This window comes from Gymnogyps californianus, chromosome 13, assembly GCF_018139145.2.
Source record: "Gymnogyps californianus isolate 813 chromosome 13, ASM1813914v2, whole genome shotgun sequence".
NCBI lineage: Eukaryota > Metazoa > Chordata > Aves > Accipitriformes > Cathartidae > Gymnogyps > Gymnogyps californianus.
Genome location: NC_059483.1, coordinates 20,689,034 through 20,705,580, shown reverse-complemented (window position 1 = coordinate 20,705,580; position 16,547 = coordinate 20,689,034). Strand labels below are relative to the sequence as shown.

General features: G+C 37.5%; 1 protein-coding gene across 2 annotated transcripts in view; it reads right to left on the bottom strand.

The window, feature by feature from the left end:
- Positions 1-16,547, bottom strand: part of IARS1 (isoleucyl-tRNA synthetase 1) — a 110,443-nt gene that overhangs the window by 7,250 nt on the left and 86,646 nt on the right. Inside the window, exons 27-32 of one of the 2 annotated variants that reach the window (XM_050904485.1) lie at positions 12,606-12,780; positions 11,807-11,919; positions 11,427-11,522; positions 9,189-9,365; positions 5,503-5,614; positions 4,379-4,504 (exon numbers count right to left, since the gene is read on the bottom strand). In XM_050904485.1, the coding sequence (XP_050760442.1) occupies positions 4,379-4,504; positions 5,503-5,614; positions 9,189-9,365; positions 11,427-11,522; positions 11,807-11,919; positions 12,606-12,780 (799 nt within the window). Of the gene's footprint in view, positions 1-4,378; positions 4,505-5,502; positions 5,615-9,188; positions 9,366-11,426; positions 11,528-11,806; positions 11,920-12,605; positions 12,781-16,547 lie in introns of both variants that reach the window. The other variant, XM_050904484.1, reaches the window with a different exon arrangement.

The following is a 16,547-nucleotide window of genomic DNA, read 5'->3' as shown; positions in this document are numbered from 1 at the left end:
GACCAAATCCAGGAAGAAATAATAAATTTAATTTCTTGTAAGAATTGTGTGTTGCCTGTACATACAGAATAGGCACATCTGTCATCTCTTTCCAACAGGTTTTCATTCCGTATCAGCCCTATTTGCATGTCACGGAGCCTAAGCTTTACAAAGCTTATTTTCCATCAGTTCATCTGAATGAATTTCGAAGGGGCAGAAGTGGCACTCTTTTTTCCAGGGATGTTTATAAACTTAAAAATGGGCGGGGGGGAACCAACACCCCACAACAAAAACCACCCACCCCAAAAAACTCCCACACCGAACAAAACAAAAACAAACCTGGAAAAAACCAAACCAAACCAAAACAAACCCCCCAAAAAGGTAAAAAGTAATCACCGGCTACAAGCTCTCAAAATTTTGCCAACTGCCACAGAACATCAAAGCGCGATGCACTGTGGAAGGCTTATAAGACTGCTCTAAGGAAGGACGAAGACCTCAGACTGCATCTAAGATTCTAAAATGCTATCTTTTAAAAATCAACTTATATACAAATATATATATATATATAAAACTTTAAAGAAAAAGGCAAAACTTCATTGCTGCTTCTAAAAATTCAGTTTTCAAGAATGAAGATGTTACGATGATGGTGGCCATCCGCCAGCTACCCAAACACTTCTTTGGTATGTTTGAGGTGCAAGGCACATACTCAAGCACAGGAGGGGACTTTGCTTTTGGTTTTACTTACAGGAAAGCAGGAGAATAACTAAGTTAACAAGTGGAGAGGAATTAACAAGACTTCATCATATGGAAAGGGAGTCAGCAGCCGGTTTTTCCTAGCGTAACCCTAAAGCAGCATTGCTTGCCATTGACATACAATTCATGGGTAGGAGACAGCACTAGCAAGCAGGGTGCTTTACAGAGCAAGAAACACATGGCTCAAGTAACTTTGAGTCTGACATTACCCAGTTGCCGGGATCTGTGCAGATCTATGCAGGGCAACAGGGCATGAGCTACAGTAACGGTGATTTGTGTTTTTAACAAGTCTAGCATTTTGCATTACAGGACCGCTGACATTTTCACAAGGAAGAGCTCATGTACAGTGCTGTCAATGGAGTTAGTCCTCATAACCCTCTAATAAGAGCAAGAAAAAGAAAAAAGTGGATCATTTTTTGATCATCATGATTTCAATCACACACTTGAAAACAAGCAGATATTACAAGTGCTCATCGATACTAAAATCACTTTTAAAGGCAGTTCTCCCTGCAGCTGAGATTTAAGTGGTAATGCTCTCCTAGGTACCTTACATCCTCATGGCCTTTTAAAAATTAAAGATTAAAAAAAATCTTTTTGTACTCTTGTTCAGAAAACAGTACTAAGAATAGAATTAAAAAAAATTAGCCATCTGAAAATCATAAAGATGAAATAAGACATGGACTAAGAAGTTTGTAGGGGGATTTTTGCCTCACCTTCCCTTCTCCCCCCCTTTTTTAAGCCTTACATGATTTACAGCTTCATTTATTCCCATAAAGATAAACAAACTGAAATTTTTTTTCAATAGGTCTTCTTTAAAATGGGCTACTTCCATGAAAGCCGAGTGCAAGTCAAAAAACATTCCCAATAAGTTTTGAAAGTTTTTAGCTTTTCAGCAAGCTAGAGCAAAAAGAAAGTCACAGACAACTGTTTTTACCATCTGACTTGAGCCTAGCCTCTTTCCTTGAAATGATTTTTTTTTTTTCAATGTAAGAAGAAACAAATTCTATTCTCAGTTTCTGAAGGTCAGTACAAAACCCAGAGCCTTGCTCAGTGTTTGTGCAGTTACTCAAAATACATCGATGCACTGTTGGGGAGAAAATGTTTATCCTATTATTTCAATGTTGCACTGAAAAACAGGGACCACACGTATTTTAGCCTGCCTTAATACAAGAACTGCCTGATTTTGTGCCATTACGCAACTCTAAGTAGATCTTCATTACAATTAGAAAACAAGATAATAGATTCCTGCAAGTAAAGTGGACAGCCCTAAAAACCACAGGAAGGAAAATAGGGAGCCAAAAATATGGTTTTACTGGGTCACAATTTTATTAACACACATGGGAACAGTTCAGCAACAATTTGTCCGGAGTGCGCGACCTTTCTTTGCAATTCCTCTCAGGTAGAGTGCCTGATACCAACCCCCTGCCTTACCTAAAGAGGCCCTGGAATCACCATTAGGCCTCACCTAACACTACCCGTGCAAAGGCTGGGCAGATAAAGCAAAGGGATTGTATCCAAACCAAACATCAGGAATTTCGGTTCTATTCTCTAAGATCTTTAAGAGCTGTTTTCTTTGTACATGCCTTCAACCCTGACTCCTCAGGGAGCCATATCTTCTGCTGATTAATACTTATTTGAGATCTCTGCCAAACTGCAACAAAAGTGAATTTGATAACCTAATCTTTCCAATGGAATTTCCATGTTGTTAATAAGTGGGCAGGGAAAAAACCTGCTCTGCCCAGACCACTTACAAAGAGTGAAAGTTTAAAATCAGCACGCCGAGATGGGAAGTCCCACAAAGATACCTACAGAGCAAAAGCGATGTGGAAAGGAAAGCAATAAAGCCTTTGTTACTACAGCAGAAAAGAACCTTTGTGGAAGAGGGAAGGTTTAGATCATCTTTACCACTTCCTTTAGGAATTCAGCATTAATAGATTTATGCTGCATCCTTCTGTCCTGTTAGTGGCAGAAAACAAACCAAATAAGGAGTCAGACTGCTTATAATCTTAATGAGATGAGAGTTTCCCAACTCTTCTTGGCCTTTTGCAGGTCATCTTTTATTATCTGTGATGATAATGAATTGTACTAGTACCTACCCACCTCTGTAGGCACATACCACACTGCTATGAAGTATATCACTACTATTTGGAAAAGGATTTCAAGGAAAACTATTTCCTCCTTTCAACCATAACTGAAACTGGAGGAAGATACTGAGGGATCCAAAATTTCCTATAAATCACCTATAACTGAAAGCAAAGAATAATCATTTTGTATGATAGAACTATTCCGTTCAGCTGAGCACAACTTGGAAAGAGGTTTTATCACAGCAAGGTAATGGATTACATCAGATATGAAAACCCCCAAAACATTCTTCTAGAAACACTTTCAGGAAAAGACAAGTAAGAAAGCTAAAGATAGACCTGGTAACAGTGACATTATGGACACAAGTAAGCCTATTCCCCTACTGATGTCATAGGCAGACATAAACTGGTGATCCTTAGCAGTCCTGTGGGCACCCTAAAACAGCCTTTCACAACAGCCAGTTAAAGTATCTCCCCCTTAGACGTTGCTTCAGTAATACTGCTATGAAAACACACTAGCAAAAGTTTCCGTAGCCGCCCAGTTACCATTTTTGCAGTATTTTATCATTTCTTTGTCACTCATTTTAGACTTAATATGAATGGTGTGGAAACAGACAAAGTTTGAACTTCAAGATGTGCCTGTAAATAACACTAAGAACACACAAAGGGTTTACTATTACTGTTGAAACATCTCTGAAGTCATATCACGGCATGGCCACTGTTAAGTACTCTACTTTCTGTATTTCTTCACTAAAGCATTTGGTTATTAGTGTAATCTTGTTCTCAGTGTGCTGATTTTTAAGTTGTAACTTTTTCTGATGTACTGCAATATTATACGTAATGTAATAATAAAACAGCATCTTCATCTCAGGGGAGAGAATGCCAGTTTGCCGGCTGAGTCTCATAGTCACTAATTGCAACATCTTTCGTAACGTTTTTCTTCTCTGTTTCAGCTGTATTATCTTTGTAATGACCCAAACTATGATACAGCCTGTAAGTCTATGTATAATCCATAGAAGATATTTTACATTCTCATGCCTTAACAGAGGCAAAGTTCAAGCTGCAAAAATATTCGACAGATTTTTCTAAAAAGAAGAAATGCAGAGATCCTCAAGTTTCTCTAGGGTGAAAAAGCAACATTTTTTCCTCTACAGATAGCAGTTTGCATTCAATTTAAGTTCTCACCCTGCCTACTGAGGCATCAGGGAAAAAAAAAAGAAAAGCATGCAAAAGCTGATGGCAGCTCGCCATCAATATATAGCAGAGCCTGGACTCGATGGAAACACTTTCTGAAATAAATCAGATTTTGTCCTGATGAGAACTGCAATGGAAATAAGAGAACAGAAAAGATGAGCATCATTTAGCAGCAGCTTTTGGAAACATTTTGATGTGACTATAAACACAGTCTCATAAGCTAAGTACTATAAGATAGAATATTTCCTTACACATTTTTCTTGTCAATTTTGTATATATATAGAAAAATTATACAGTAAATAATTATACAGTAAATAACTCCTAGTTGCTGCTAGAAAGACTTTCAATTTTCCTTGTCATACTCCATTTACCTGTTTCTCCATTAAAAACTGTCAGTTTTGAATTTTTAAGACCAAAAATGCAGGAGACAGCATCTACAAGTCCAGTGAGGTTCAAGGTATTATCTCCTTTGGGATTTTCCAGCAGCAACACACCATCTAAAACCAAAATTAAGAAATTAAAATGCAGTTGGGAAGCAACATCCAAGTTTCAATCATTTCCTAATGACTTTTTCTAATTACTTCCAGTGAGTTTCTAAGCTAACTTAAAACTGGCAACACCGCATCTTCCAGAAATTTTTTTAGTAAGAAAGGGAAAGAGGAAAGAAAACAGGGAAATGGACTCAAGCGTACTTCAGATTTGGAGTATGGAAGTTATATTTGTTTTTATTAACAAAGCAGTCAAATTTTTATGTCACTGAATTATAATCCAGTATTATATTGATTAAAAACTGACAGACTGTGTGCCCTCTGAGATGTTCACCAGCTTATATAGTTACTTTCGTTATTATGCAGTAAGCAGCTTTGTAACCATATTAAACAAGGCACTCTTACTTTGACACATAAGCTGTAAACACATGTAGGAAAAAAATTCCAGAGTGCATTTAGTTCTCTCTCCTTTTAATATATAACTCAACCTTGTAATACTTTTAACAATATCACTGCACTCATCTTTTCATTGTCCAAGACATAGTCATTATATTCTCTAGTTTTAAGTATTCTTTTCAGCCCTATACTTAGTATCTCAGTTTTTCAAAAGCAGTATCTCCTCCACAGAAAGGCATCACCTACATTTACAGTACTATATCAAGAATTAAAAATTCTAAAAGTACACACTGAGCATGGGTGAATGTACACACGCACACAGGTATAGAGTGTGTACACCTCCACATAGATATTCACATACAAACCCTTCTCCAGAATTTAAATAATTCATGTGCACACCTGAGTACTTACCTTCAGGTCCACATCAGAAGACATCATGGGCAACATATGTTTTTTCTTTTAATAAACTTACTTTCAAGAATTCTTTAAAGCTACTATTGGAAGAGAGTTTGCACCATCTTTCAAACAAATTTGTGGCTCCAACATTCACACTGTTTTCCAAACAACCTTTTAACACCACCACTGACAAACGAAACCCAGTACATTCCTACCTTGCTCTGTCCCATTAACACAAACTTTGAGGTTGACGTAGGCACAGGCTGGACCAACACACTGACACAAACCACCTCTGACGAGCGTAATTTCTAGCTCTGATCCCTTCAGCTGAAGGAAGAGGAATATTAGGATTATTTGAATATTGTTTTATTAAACAAACACAACAAAATATGTTCCTTAAATAAACAACATTAAGATCGTGTCTTATTATACTAAACATGACTTACAATAAAATAGCAACTTTTGCCACATCTTCCTTCAAAGACAGAGCACTTCAAATATGAATTTGTCTTTAATGTATATTAAAGATTTAACAGGATTTAACACATAAGAAAAAGAGTGGAATAAACAGCCTAATTTTCACAAGTGATGAGTGCTGATGACAGTCTCCCAAAATATAATCCAAAAGTGAATATACTTGAGAGGAACAATCTTCCAGAGGTAATTCAGAGTATTTGAAGACAGGACCCTGCTCTCAGTCGCTGTCTGGAGAAGCCTTCATCTGTCTCCAAGGGGCTATCGGGAACAACCAGGGGTTGCAGCTGCCTTGATATCAAGTCAGCCTTTGTGAATATCTCCCCATTAGCTATTAGTCAATCAATTAAAACTTGAAGCACTCCATCAACAAATGGAACATGTATCTTCCTGTGCAAATGCGAGACAGGATGAAGAGACTTGAGAATCTGCAGCAATACTACAGAAACAGACTTATTTTGTAGAGGCCTTAAACCACAGCTTTAAGACTATGCTTTTTCCAAGCACGGATCTTTTCCTGAACTAAGTACAGGCTGGAATTACTCCTGCACCTACACCAATTTTCATGAGAATCACACCTTAAAAGATCTCTTAATTAACATTTTTAATTCAACAAGTATCATCCAGAAATCACTTGTATGAACAACTGGTACTAAGTGGCCATTTAAGCCAATATTTTGTAAAATTGGAGACAGTCTTTGGGAAGAGCCACAGTTCAAAGGGTGAACGGACAAACCTGGACATGCCACTCTCTACTGAGCTCCTATTACAAAGTAGGGAAAGACGCTTATGGAGCAGCAATTCTCATTCTGTGTTTATCCATTCTACCAGCAATTAAAAATGCATTTTTCAAGTAGCTGCTTTTCCATCTCAGTATTTTCTGAGCAACTGCTGATTTTTTTTTTTTGTCTCACAGCACAAGTGTTTGGGAGAGGAGTTCATAATTAAGGCCTTGTATCAAAAATTGATCCAGGATAATTTCACAGAAATAATGATCCTGAATGTAATCAAAATACTTGTAGAAAAGACAGACTACATTTCATTTTTGTCCCAGTCTTCACATATATTCAACATCATGCAAACTTGCCCCCACCAACAGAAGACAGTTGATGCACAATTCAATTTGAATTCACATCTTCATAGTCTTTATGCCTGAAACTGCTAGTACAAAATACAACGCAGTTATGACTAAAGACGACGACTAACCATAGCTGTGTCTGATGAACCAAACTACAAATTCATTGCACACAGCTGCAGCTATCCTCAGCTCTCCATGAAGGGCTAAACTTCTACACTGAAAGGATTTCTAAAGAATGGCTTTTTCATTTCAGGTCTTTTTATTCACTGCTCTTAACGTAACAAGCTAGTTGCAGCAGAACACAGAGTAGAGAGTCAAACATCTGCCCTAAGCAATCCATCTCTGCAGTCCCAGGAAGCGAGACTTCCAAGGAAGACTTCACAGTTGCACTAAAATCTCAGTCATCTGTTTCTCTCTGCAACCTCTATTTTGAAGTCTAAGGATGTGACTAACAATTCAGAGGCACATCAAGTCTGTAAGCACAGTAACCATCTAAATGTGCAGAAGGCAACCCACGTGGCAAAGACCACAGACTGACTCCCTAGGGAGGTACTTTGTAGTGACTGAGACTCCTTAAAGTAAAATAATAACAAACAACTCTGCATTTACTTACAAAGTTTTTCTTTGCCTCCATTTACCATACATAAACTGTATAGCTTTGGTACACAAAACTTGCAGTAACTCCCTGCTAATTGTTCTGTTTGAAAAAACCTCCACGCCCAAGATTTTAAGCTGACGGGTAGGCACTCTCAGCTGTATGACCATTACAAGATGATAACGTTTCTATAACTTAGTCATCAATTGCAATAGCCACACAGAACCGTTTGTCATATATAGTGTTATTTCAGTTAAAATTTTTTAGGTTTTCCCAATCTGAAATCCGACATTTGTGCAAACGCATAGCCTGACCCACAAACCTCCTATCTCCGGTTTACATACTAGCTCATCGTTTCCAAAACTGAACGGATGTCTGTTTTCTGCTGCCATCCAGACAACAGCTATCAACTATATCCATAATAACCAGCACCTTCTGTCAGGGCAAGATTTCATCTTTACGTAGACAGCATTATGTAAAACTAATCCAATAGACTCATCTTTCAGCTTTCCACAATGTTTTTCTTTACTAGAATCTGCTAAATTAAGATTTAGAAAACAGAAAAATAATAGTGGGGGGGAACCATACTTGCACAGGCATGAAAGCTTTCATGGGAAGACACAGTGACCAACATTAAAGCTCATGTACTAGGCAGTTTCAGAGGCAGGCATTTAGACAAGCGTTTCCCAGCACTAAACATTTTTTTTCCCAGCTGCTTTTACATTCTAATTCAGATTTGATGTTGACTTAACATCAAACTGTCCATCAGCAGCATCCCAATCAAGCACGTACTTAGAAGAAATAGCAAAATATTTTCACCGATTTCTCAACCACAATATTCTCCACTTTTATGCAGTGTTTTTCCCCTATGTTTGTCACTAGATTAAACTAATAGTTTTGAAAAAGGCCAAACAGAGCTTTGTTTCAAATCTGTACTACTTTAGAAGCGTAATAAGTATAAAACATATCCTTTACACGTACTCTTATTAAGATAGATAAAATAAGCGCTTTCCTTTCAGCTATTCGCAGCCCCTCAAGCCATTCTGTAAATCAAATTTTAAGTTTGATATAACCTGAGTTCTTGTCTTTCTGGTCTAGCATGACATTTAGCTTGAAGAATACTTCATCCACTATTCTGCTAGGAATGCCTTCTGAATACAGTAAGTTTGAATAAAACCATGGCAAAAGTATTCTCAAAACATGTCAGAAGAAACAATCAAAGAAAACAAAGGAAATCGTTCAAATCTGCTGCTGAAAGAATAAGCAATCTGCGAAACTGCATTGTTACAAAAGACTGAACTTTAGCAACACAGGGGAGAAAAAAACCCAAGCATCCTCAAACGTTAATAACTGAAGTTGGTCTTAAGCCAAAAGGCAAAATTCAGCCTCGAAGGAGAACATTTCTAATACAAAAGCGTATTAACTTAAAGAAATCAGAGCAACAATATTTCTGCTGTCTAAACAATGCACTAATCCAAGTACAACTAACTATGTGTATTAAGCTTACACAAACAACTACCTAAGATATTTATTTTGGTACCCAAGCAGCTTCATTTTCAAAAATACTACACATACAGAACCCAACTATTTTCTTTTTTAAACCAAAAAGACTAATATGGAAAATTATGAATATGAAACAACATCCACTATATCCCACAAACAATGACATACAATTTTTCTGTAATTGAAACACTTTGTTCAGTTAAAAGCAGGTAACAAAGTGAACTATGCAGTCAATGCTTTTTCCTTCTTACCTGCGTTGTTTCCTGGATGAGAACTTCTTTTGAGGTAGGCACCGGGTAAGGCTTCAGTGCAGCCTTTATTGTTGCAAAAATGAAATCCGTATGTTCCTTAATCACAGTATCCAGGTAGTCACCTTCTGGATGTGATCTGTAGTACACTGTAATCTCATCTGTAGGAACCAGATTTCGCTGTAGGATACACCAAATATACGATTAGTGACAGCAAGATGACTTTCACAAAGACAAACTAAAAGAAGAATACTTGTTAAGTTAAAGAAAAAAAAAAAATCTTAGAAAGATATTTACCAGACATTTGTTAAAAGTTTCCACAAAAGATTTAGAATAAAACAATTCTTTTGTCAGAAGGGCAAGAAAGAGGCTTGAAACATGGTGAGTTTTTCTTCAAGAGATAACGACCAAATAGCGTACCTTACTCAAAATGTCTCACTTCCCAATTCATTTACCAACTCAGCCCCTTAGTGAGCTGCAAGCCTACCAAATTTGTTAAAAAGCTTTTCTTGATGCACAAGAATTTTACTAGCATTTACACACCCTGTTAGCCTGAAATTAAACCCTCGGCTCTTTATTGCAGAATTGCTCAATCAGTGACATTTTCTTAACACCCAACAGTCTCCAAGACAATTTGGTATTGTTTTGGAAGGTGGTGACCAGACTTAAGTTTTCACACTAGTTCTGTCACATCTCACATACTAACACATACTTCAGGAAAAGAACAATTAATTTGAATGGTACGCTTAAAGCTGAATTACAGCAAAATTCTGCTTCAGTAAGAAAATGGTTTCAAGGCAAAAAACAGCAGCACCAAGAAAACTTTACTTCTAAAATCTGCTAAAAATAATGACTGCCCTAATGCCAGTAATAGTTACTGTGGATCCAGAATCTGTGTTTTTTATTACATGTACACTTTTATAACAGGAGTGGGAATGAAAGCATGACAGAATAAATGCACATTAGCATCATGTTAATTATTAGGCAAGATTAAGTATTTTGATATTCATTTAAGTGAGAATAAATTATGCCCTTGTGTCATTACAGAAGTAAATTCAAATCATCCAGTAACTTATGAGTTTTCTTTTCATGGCCACATTCCTTCAATTTTTATTTTACACAGAAATAAATCTACATAGTTTATATATATATATATATATATATATATATATATATATATATAAAAAAAAACCTATTTTGGTACAAATTTGTCATTTTTCGGTCATACTAACGATTCATGCAGTCTTAATTGTACAGATATCTTTCCCCAAAAACATGTCCCATGAAAATTTTCTCTACACATCATTTAGACTCTTGCAAGATTTCTTCAGGCCTAAGTCTGAAAAAAATACAAATTCTAGCACATTGCCACCAAGTTAGTCGAGTAGGAAAACCCTACATATATCATAGAACACCACATTCCACGTCTGCAATGGGTATGTGCATGAGGGGACAGAGGATTGTTTTGTGTGTTATTTTTTTTTAAACTTGCAGGTTCTGAAACCTTTAGAATTCTTTGTACCAAATTAAATATTACTTAATGTCCCCTCCAGATGAAAGGCTTTTTAGACTTGTCACCACCTCCACGGTGACCATGCTTTCTTGGCACAAAATGGAGATAGCGAGTGCAGCTCTTTCTGGATTAGTATTGTAGAGAGAAAGAAGTTAGAGTGGTTCAAAGTGCTTTAACATCAAGGTCAGGCAGCATCATTTGTATCTATGATGAGAACAATTTACAGTGGAATCATTAATGTAGGTATACAAATCGGTGCCAGAAAAGCCTCCCACAATTTGCTACGACACGAGTTTGTTTCTATTAGCAGTCCTAGGCTCAGATGTCTTGGCTCTCACCGGCCCAGCTGACATAACACACCGGAACCAAGATGGAACAGAACGTAATTCTGGGCAGGAGGCAGGCGGGCCTGAGAGCTGCTTAACTGGGACTGAACCACCGCTATGTGGCTGAAGATAGAAAACAAGAGGGGCTCAGTAAAATAAATAAATTAGTTAATTCACTATGGATGATGTATAGCAAGCTCATTGTTCAACTCGAGCTACTTAGTAATATGGGAATTCAAAATGAAAACAATGATTTGTAATCAATTATGTCCAATCTATATATGAAGAGTAAATGATACAGGGCTTTGTGTTTAATTAAAAAGGTCAGTTTCTGCTGCATATTGCCCAAAGATTGCTTAAAAGTAAATTAAAATGTCTTGTTCCAAACCATTGCTTCCTAACCTTTTTGCGAAGCTTCTGGATGCGATTAATCACTTCCCGGGCAACTCCTTCATCCACCATGGACTGGTCTGGGGTAACATCTAGCAGAACTAAAACCTGAGGTAATGCACAGAAGACAGCTGAATAGGTGACAAACTTGAAACAAGCTAGCATTAACTCACTCACAAGCTCAGGTACATTTTTAGGGAGCTCCTCACTTACAAAATATCATGTTGAAGAAAGTACTTCAATATCTCCAAAATTCAGAAGATAGGCTCCTGGAATTTGTTGAACTATCGGAACAAACAAAACCACCCCAGCTTTCACCTCACCGTTTTCATATTACTTCTAGAGGAACTCTTCCCTTAATCAAAAAAAAGAAGAAATAACCAATAAAATACCTGAGCATCGGAATGTGCCTCAAACTGGGCAGATCCTCCTGCAACCTGATCAAAGGTATACATGAGACGAAGATCTTCCCCGTGGAGTTCATGTCCTTCTACAACAATGGTGCCTGCAGAATTGGCAGATGAAGAACATCTCTTACAATCAGAGTAAAAAAAAATTTTTTTTTTAATTCAAAAAGCTTTAAACAAGTATCAGACTTCAAATACATGAAGTGCAGCGTATTTGCAATACAGTTAAACAGCAGTTAAGCACTAGTAAGAAACACTGAACTATCCCACATTCACTTCTACAGGCAGCAGAACTCACTCAAATGCAGACGCTTCAGCAACTGTTTGTGTACCATTTGAATGAAACAGAATAAAACTTTAAATACAATAAAACCGTATACTCCACTAAATCAAAATTTACATTTAAGTAGTTGACTAAACAGATATAGCTGGAAAATTCACACCCACTTGTAAATCTGGAATTGAAGCAACGCTTTTAAGGATAAAAACTATCGTACATATACTCAGTTCAAATCTGATTCAGTCTTACAGAACAGCTTACTCTCTACTTCATTTTGGCCTTACAATAGCACTTTAGCATTAAATTTAATAGGGATAACAACAGGGAAGTAGGCCTTGTTTCCCTAAGCCCGCAGAAGGATACTTTTGCCTCTGTTCCTGCAAATGCTCGGTTAATATACACAAATCAAGTGCAATTGCTTGATTTTCTTCTCATGAGCCAAAGGATTTTGGATCTTTTTTTGGTCAACGTTGCCATTGTTTAGTGGTTTGTACCACTACATACCTGTCTCCTGGAATTGCTCCAGCTGCTCACTCTTCAGCTCTCTGATTGCTGCCATGACAAGCTTAAAAGCACCTTTCAAACGCTTCCCAAGCACCATGTGATCTGGTTCTGCTCTCAGCCGGACTCCATATTTATCTTTATTAGTAGACAGTGTCACTTGACGTACATTAAGTTCCTATATAAATACACCAAGAGAAAAAAAAGCAGCTAAAGAACAGCCATCTGTGACAGCTGTGGGAAGCGTGCAAAACCAGGGGCCACAGTACTAGGGAAGTCCTAAGTCCCCAGCTGCAAATTTTTTATACGGTTGTCTCTATGAACTAGGTAATTTGCCAACACTGCAAGAGCAAATAAACCCCACCAATACTTAAACTACCCTTCAGCAGAAGATCCTATCCTCCTCTTCAGCCTGTAGGTAGACATCTCTCTGTTATTAATAGACACCAGTCAGCTCTCAACTCACATCAGATCCCTATTCAACAGCCTTTTTTATTTTACCATTACAACTGCCTGAAGAGATAAAAGTATTACCTTTGCGTGCAATGGCATTAGAAAATGGCCTGGCAAAATTCAGGAAGAAACATTTTTCTGAAATAGTCCTTTCAGAATGCATTTAGCCAGAAAACTATAACCGACAATTTTGTGGTTTAGGTTGTACAAATGCTACTGCCTCATTTAGTCTCTTTCCTTATCTGTTTATTCTAGGTTCTTACTGTACAGAAAACCACCTTGCTCAGAAAAACTTCTGTCTACACTCTGCAGCACAAGATCAGTGTGCCAGAGCAGCCAAAAAAGCTTATAAAACTGGCATGAACTTCAGGAGGGGCCCCAGACCAAGGTTGTTACTCTGCCACTACAGAAACCTGGGTGTGCCCATGCTTTGTAAGTCACACGTGCAGTTTTTGTCCCTGTATCTGAAGGGGAATATAGTGGTGCTGTGGAAAGTTTTACAGAACAACTGATTAAGAGGACAGCGTTGCTACCATATGAGGAAAGACCAAGGCTAGAACTCTTTGCAGAGAAGAAAGCGGAAGGGGAATATGATTGAGGTTTGAAAAATTATGAAAGAGGTGGGTAAGGCATGTAAAACTGTTATTCACCAAATCCCCAAACAACCCCTCAAGTAAGGGAGCATGCAGTGGAAATAGCAGATTGGTTTAAAAGAGATATACAAGTAGTTAACCTTTGGAACTTAATGCCACAAGAGGAAGTAAGCAGGAGTGTACCACCAAGTTCAAAAAGGAATTAAGCTCATAACAGTAGGCACATGAAAAGATGTTAAAGGGAACAGGCAGGCATGTGCCCTTGAGTATCTTTAATACAATAGCTGCAGATGGTGACTACGACAGGAGTCTACTACAAGAAGTGGCCAGATGCTTGTGCTTTCTCGAAATGGACTCTACCATTGCAGGAGACAGCACGATGTGCTAGATGAGCCACGAGTCTAAACCACTAAGTCATTTCTTACATACGTAATTACAAATATTTTCCTCATCACATAAGCACACTGAAAACCACCATTAAAAAAACCCCAAACCTTATTACACACCCTGACCATCATACAATGCCAAATTTGAAAATACACAGCAAACCTCTCCGCTCTACACTTAAGTCTGTCCAATGAACAAATGCATTACACACATTATTAATAACACCAAGAAATAATGTCTTGGTATACCTCCTGTAAATATGAGCACTGTATCCCAGTGTTACCCTGTGTCTTCAAGAGAGTCTGGTTTTTCCCTTAAAGCCAAGTAAGAAACACACATAAGGCAGGACTTGATACCTAAATTTCCAGTTTCACAGAGTCTCACTCTATTCTTGGTGTAATGTACCAAGGACAGATCTTGGAAACTTTTAATTGCCAACATGCAACTCTTCTACGGGTACAAACCTGCCCACATCTGGAGCACATTTCACTATAATTTGGCAGGTTTTGTCTGTCAGGCTGCCCAACACTTGAAGCATTTTGTGTTTAAATCTCCGCTAGAAGGTTGTCAGAGTTCACATCAACATGATACAGAATCACCAAATGCATTTGGCAATCAAGCTACTCCAAGTCATTTAGGAAGCACAAGTAAATGGTAGCGTCAGCATGACAGGACTAGCAAGTAGCCAAACATTTAGATTGAGAAGTAAGGCTTAAATACAACCTCTGAGCTCCAGTCTAATTCCCTAGGAAGTCCTACTGACATGAGGAGCCAAGAATACAACTGAATCTAATTTTATTCAATATATCTTTTAGGAAAGCTAATGAAAATTATGTACTTCAGAAATTCAGTTTTAATGGGGTGCTGTTGGAAACGAGCCCACAAATGGTAAATGACAACCTCGTGGGGAAAAAGAAATAACAATCCAAAAAATAGCACAAATTGAAAGATGACTTTGGGCCTGATTAGATAAACTACATAGAAGCCAACTCCATCAGGACAAGTTTTCTATACTAATTAGATTAGGAAACCATTCTTCTGTATATATTATCAAGTAAACCACCAGAATGATTCTTCAAAAAAACAAGCAAGTCTGTATCTTAGGTCTGTTTATATCTGCCTCAACATAGTGTTTGACTTAAAATAGTTCTTATCTTCCCAATAAATCAAAATTAGCTCCTTAACACATCTTTCAAGTCTCATACACACAAACTGAGGCAACCAGTCCTTCCTGTCGCCAGTCGGAAGACCTGTATATTCAGGCATTCCTATGTGCAAGGGCCTTTCGTTGCTGCCGTGTGCCAGACATGATCACATCGGCCGGTAACCCAACTACGCCCAATTCTCAGAACAGAGAAAGAGCAATGCCCGTGCTGTGCTTCAGCCGGGCTCTCTAAGCGAACTTCCTAAACAGGAAAATAAATATTGATTATGTTATACTGTAAGAAACAAAATACCAAAGGACCACACACCGCCACAGTTCATGCATCAGTTAATTCAACCCATTCACGGACTCAGTCTACTACATTACTACTACATACCATTAACATTATGAAATACTGGTAGATCTTGGATTTGATGAAGGAGAAGTCAATTTTCTCTGTTTTATTATAGCCATACATAGGGGTGGGCGTTGAAGGGTATACAAAGGCTGGATGCAAACAAGATTCTGATTGTGGACAGAGTAAAATTTACTCAGATAAAACCTTTCACTGGAAGTAGTTAGGAAGAGAAGTCCTGAACGAGGCTTGTAAAAGGCCTCAAATACTAATGAATAAAATGCAACTGTGTTCAGTTGCTAAAAGCCTTCTGGATTTATTTCATTTTGTGAGCTTCGCCATTTTTGCATGACAACTCTATACTCTGGACAGTTCTAATACTAAAATCCATTTATTTAAATGATTTGCTATGTTCTGATGATAAGAGAGTAAGACTGCAGATCAAAGACTACAGCTACTTCCGAAAAAGTGATGAATGAAATTTCTGAAGAATTGACAAGTGTATTTTTCAAATTCTTTTGTCAGCAACTGCATGAAATTAAATGGTGTAATTTTTCTTACAGATTACGTCTGGCACCTGTAAATTTACTAGAAACACACTTCTGGCAATAAATAAAGGTTCTAAAGCTCTGAATATGTAGGAGGTTGATGAACAAAGCTGCAAATACAGCCCAAGTAATACTACCCAGTCTGCCTGTATTCATTGACCTCTTTAGCTCTGAACCATCGTAGTAAACAACGAGATTGATTGCTATGCAATACAATAGAACACATACTAAGCTTCAGCATCAGCTTGTTGAATTTTAAGATACATAATAAAAATAGGACAATAGACAGTATTCTGTATTTGTGCTTCCATAAAGGTATGAGTTTGTTGTAACTCATCTCCCCATAAGACATACCTTAACTTTGTTTGCAGTAGCAAATGAATATAAATTAAAACATACTTTTGTACAATCCAATTACATGATAATTTATCAAGTTTTTAGGTTCCTTTCTTACCTTTTACTAGC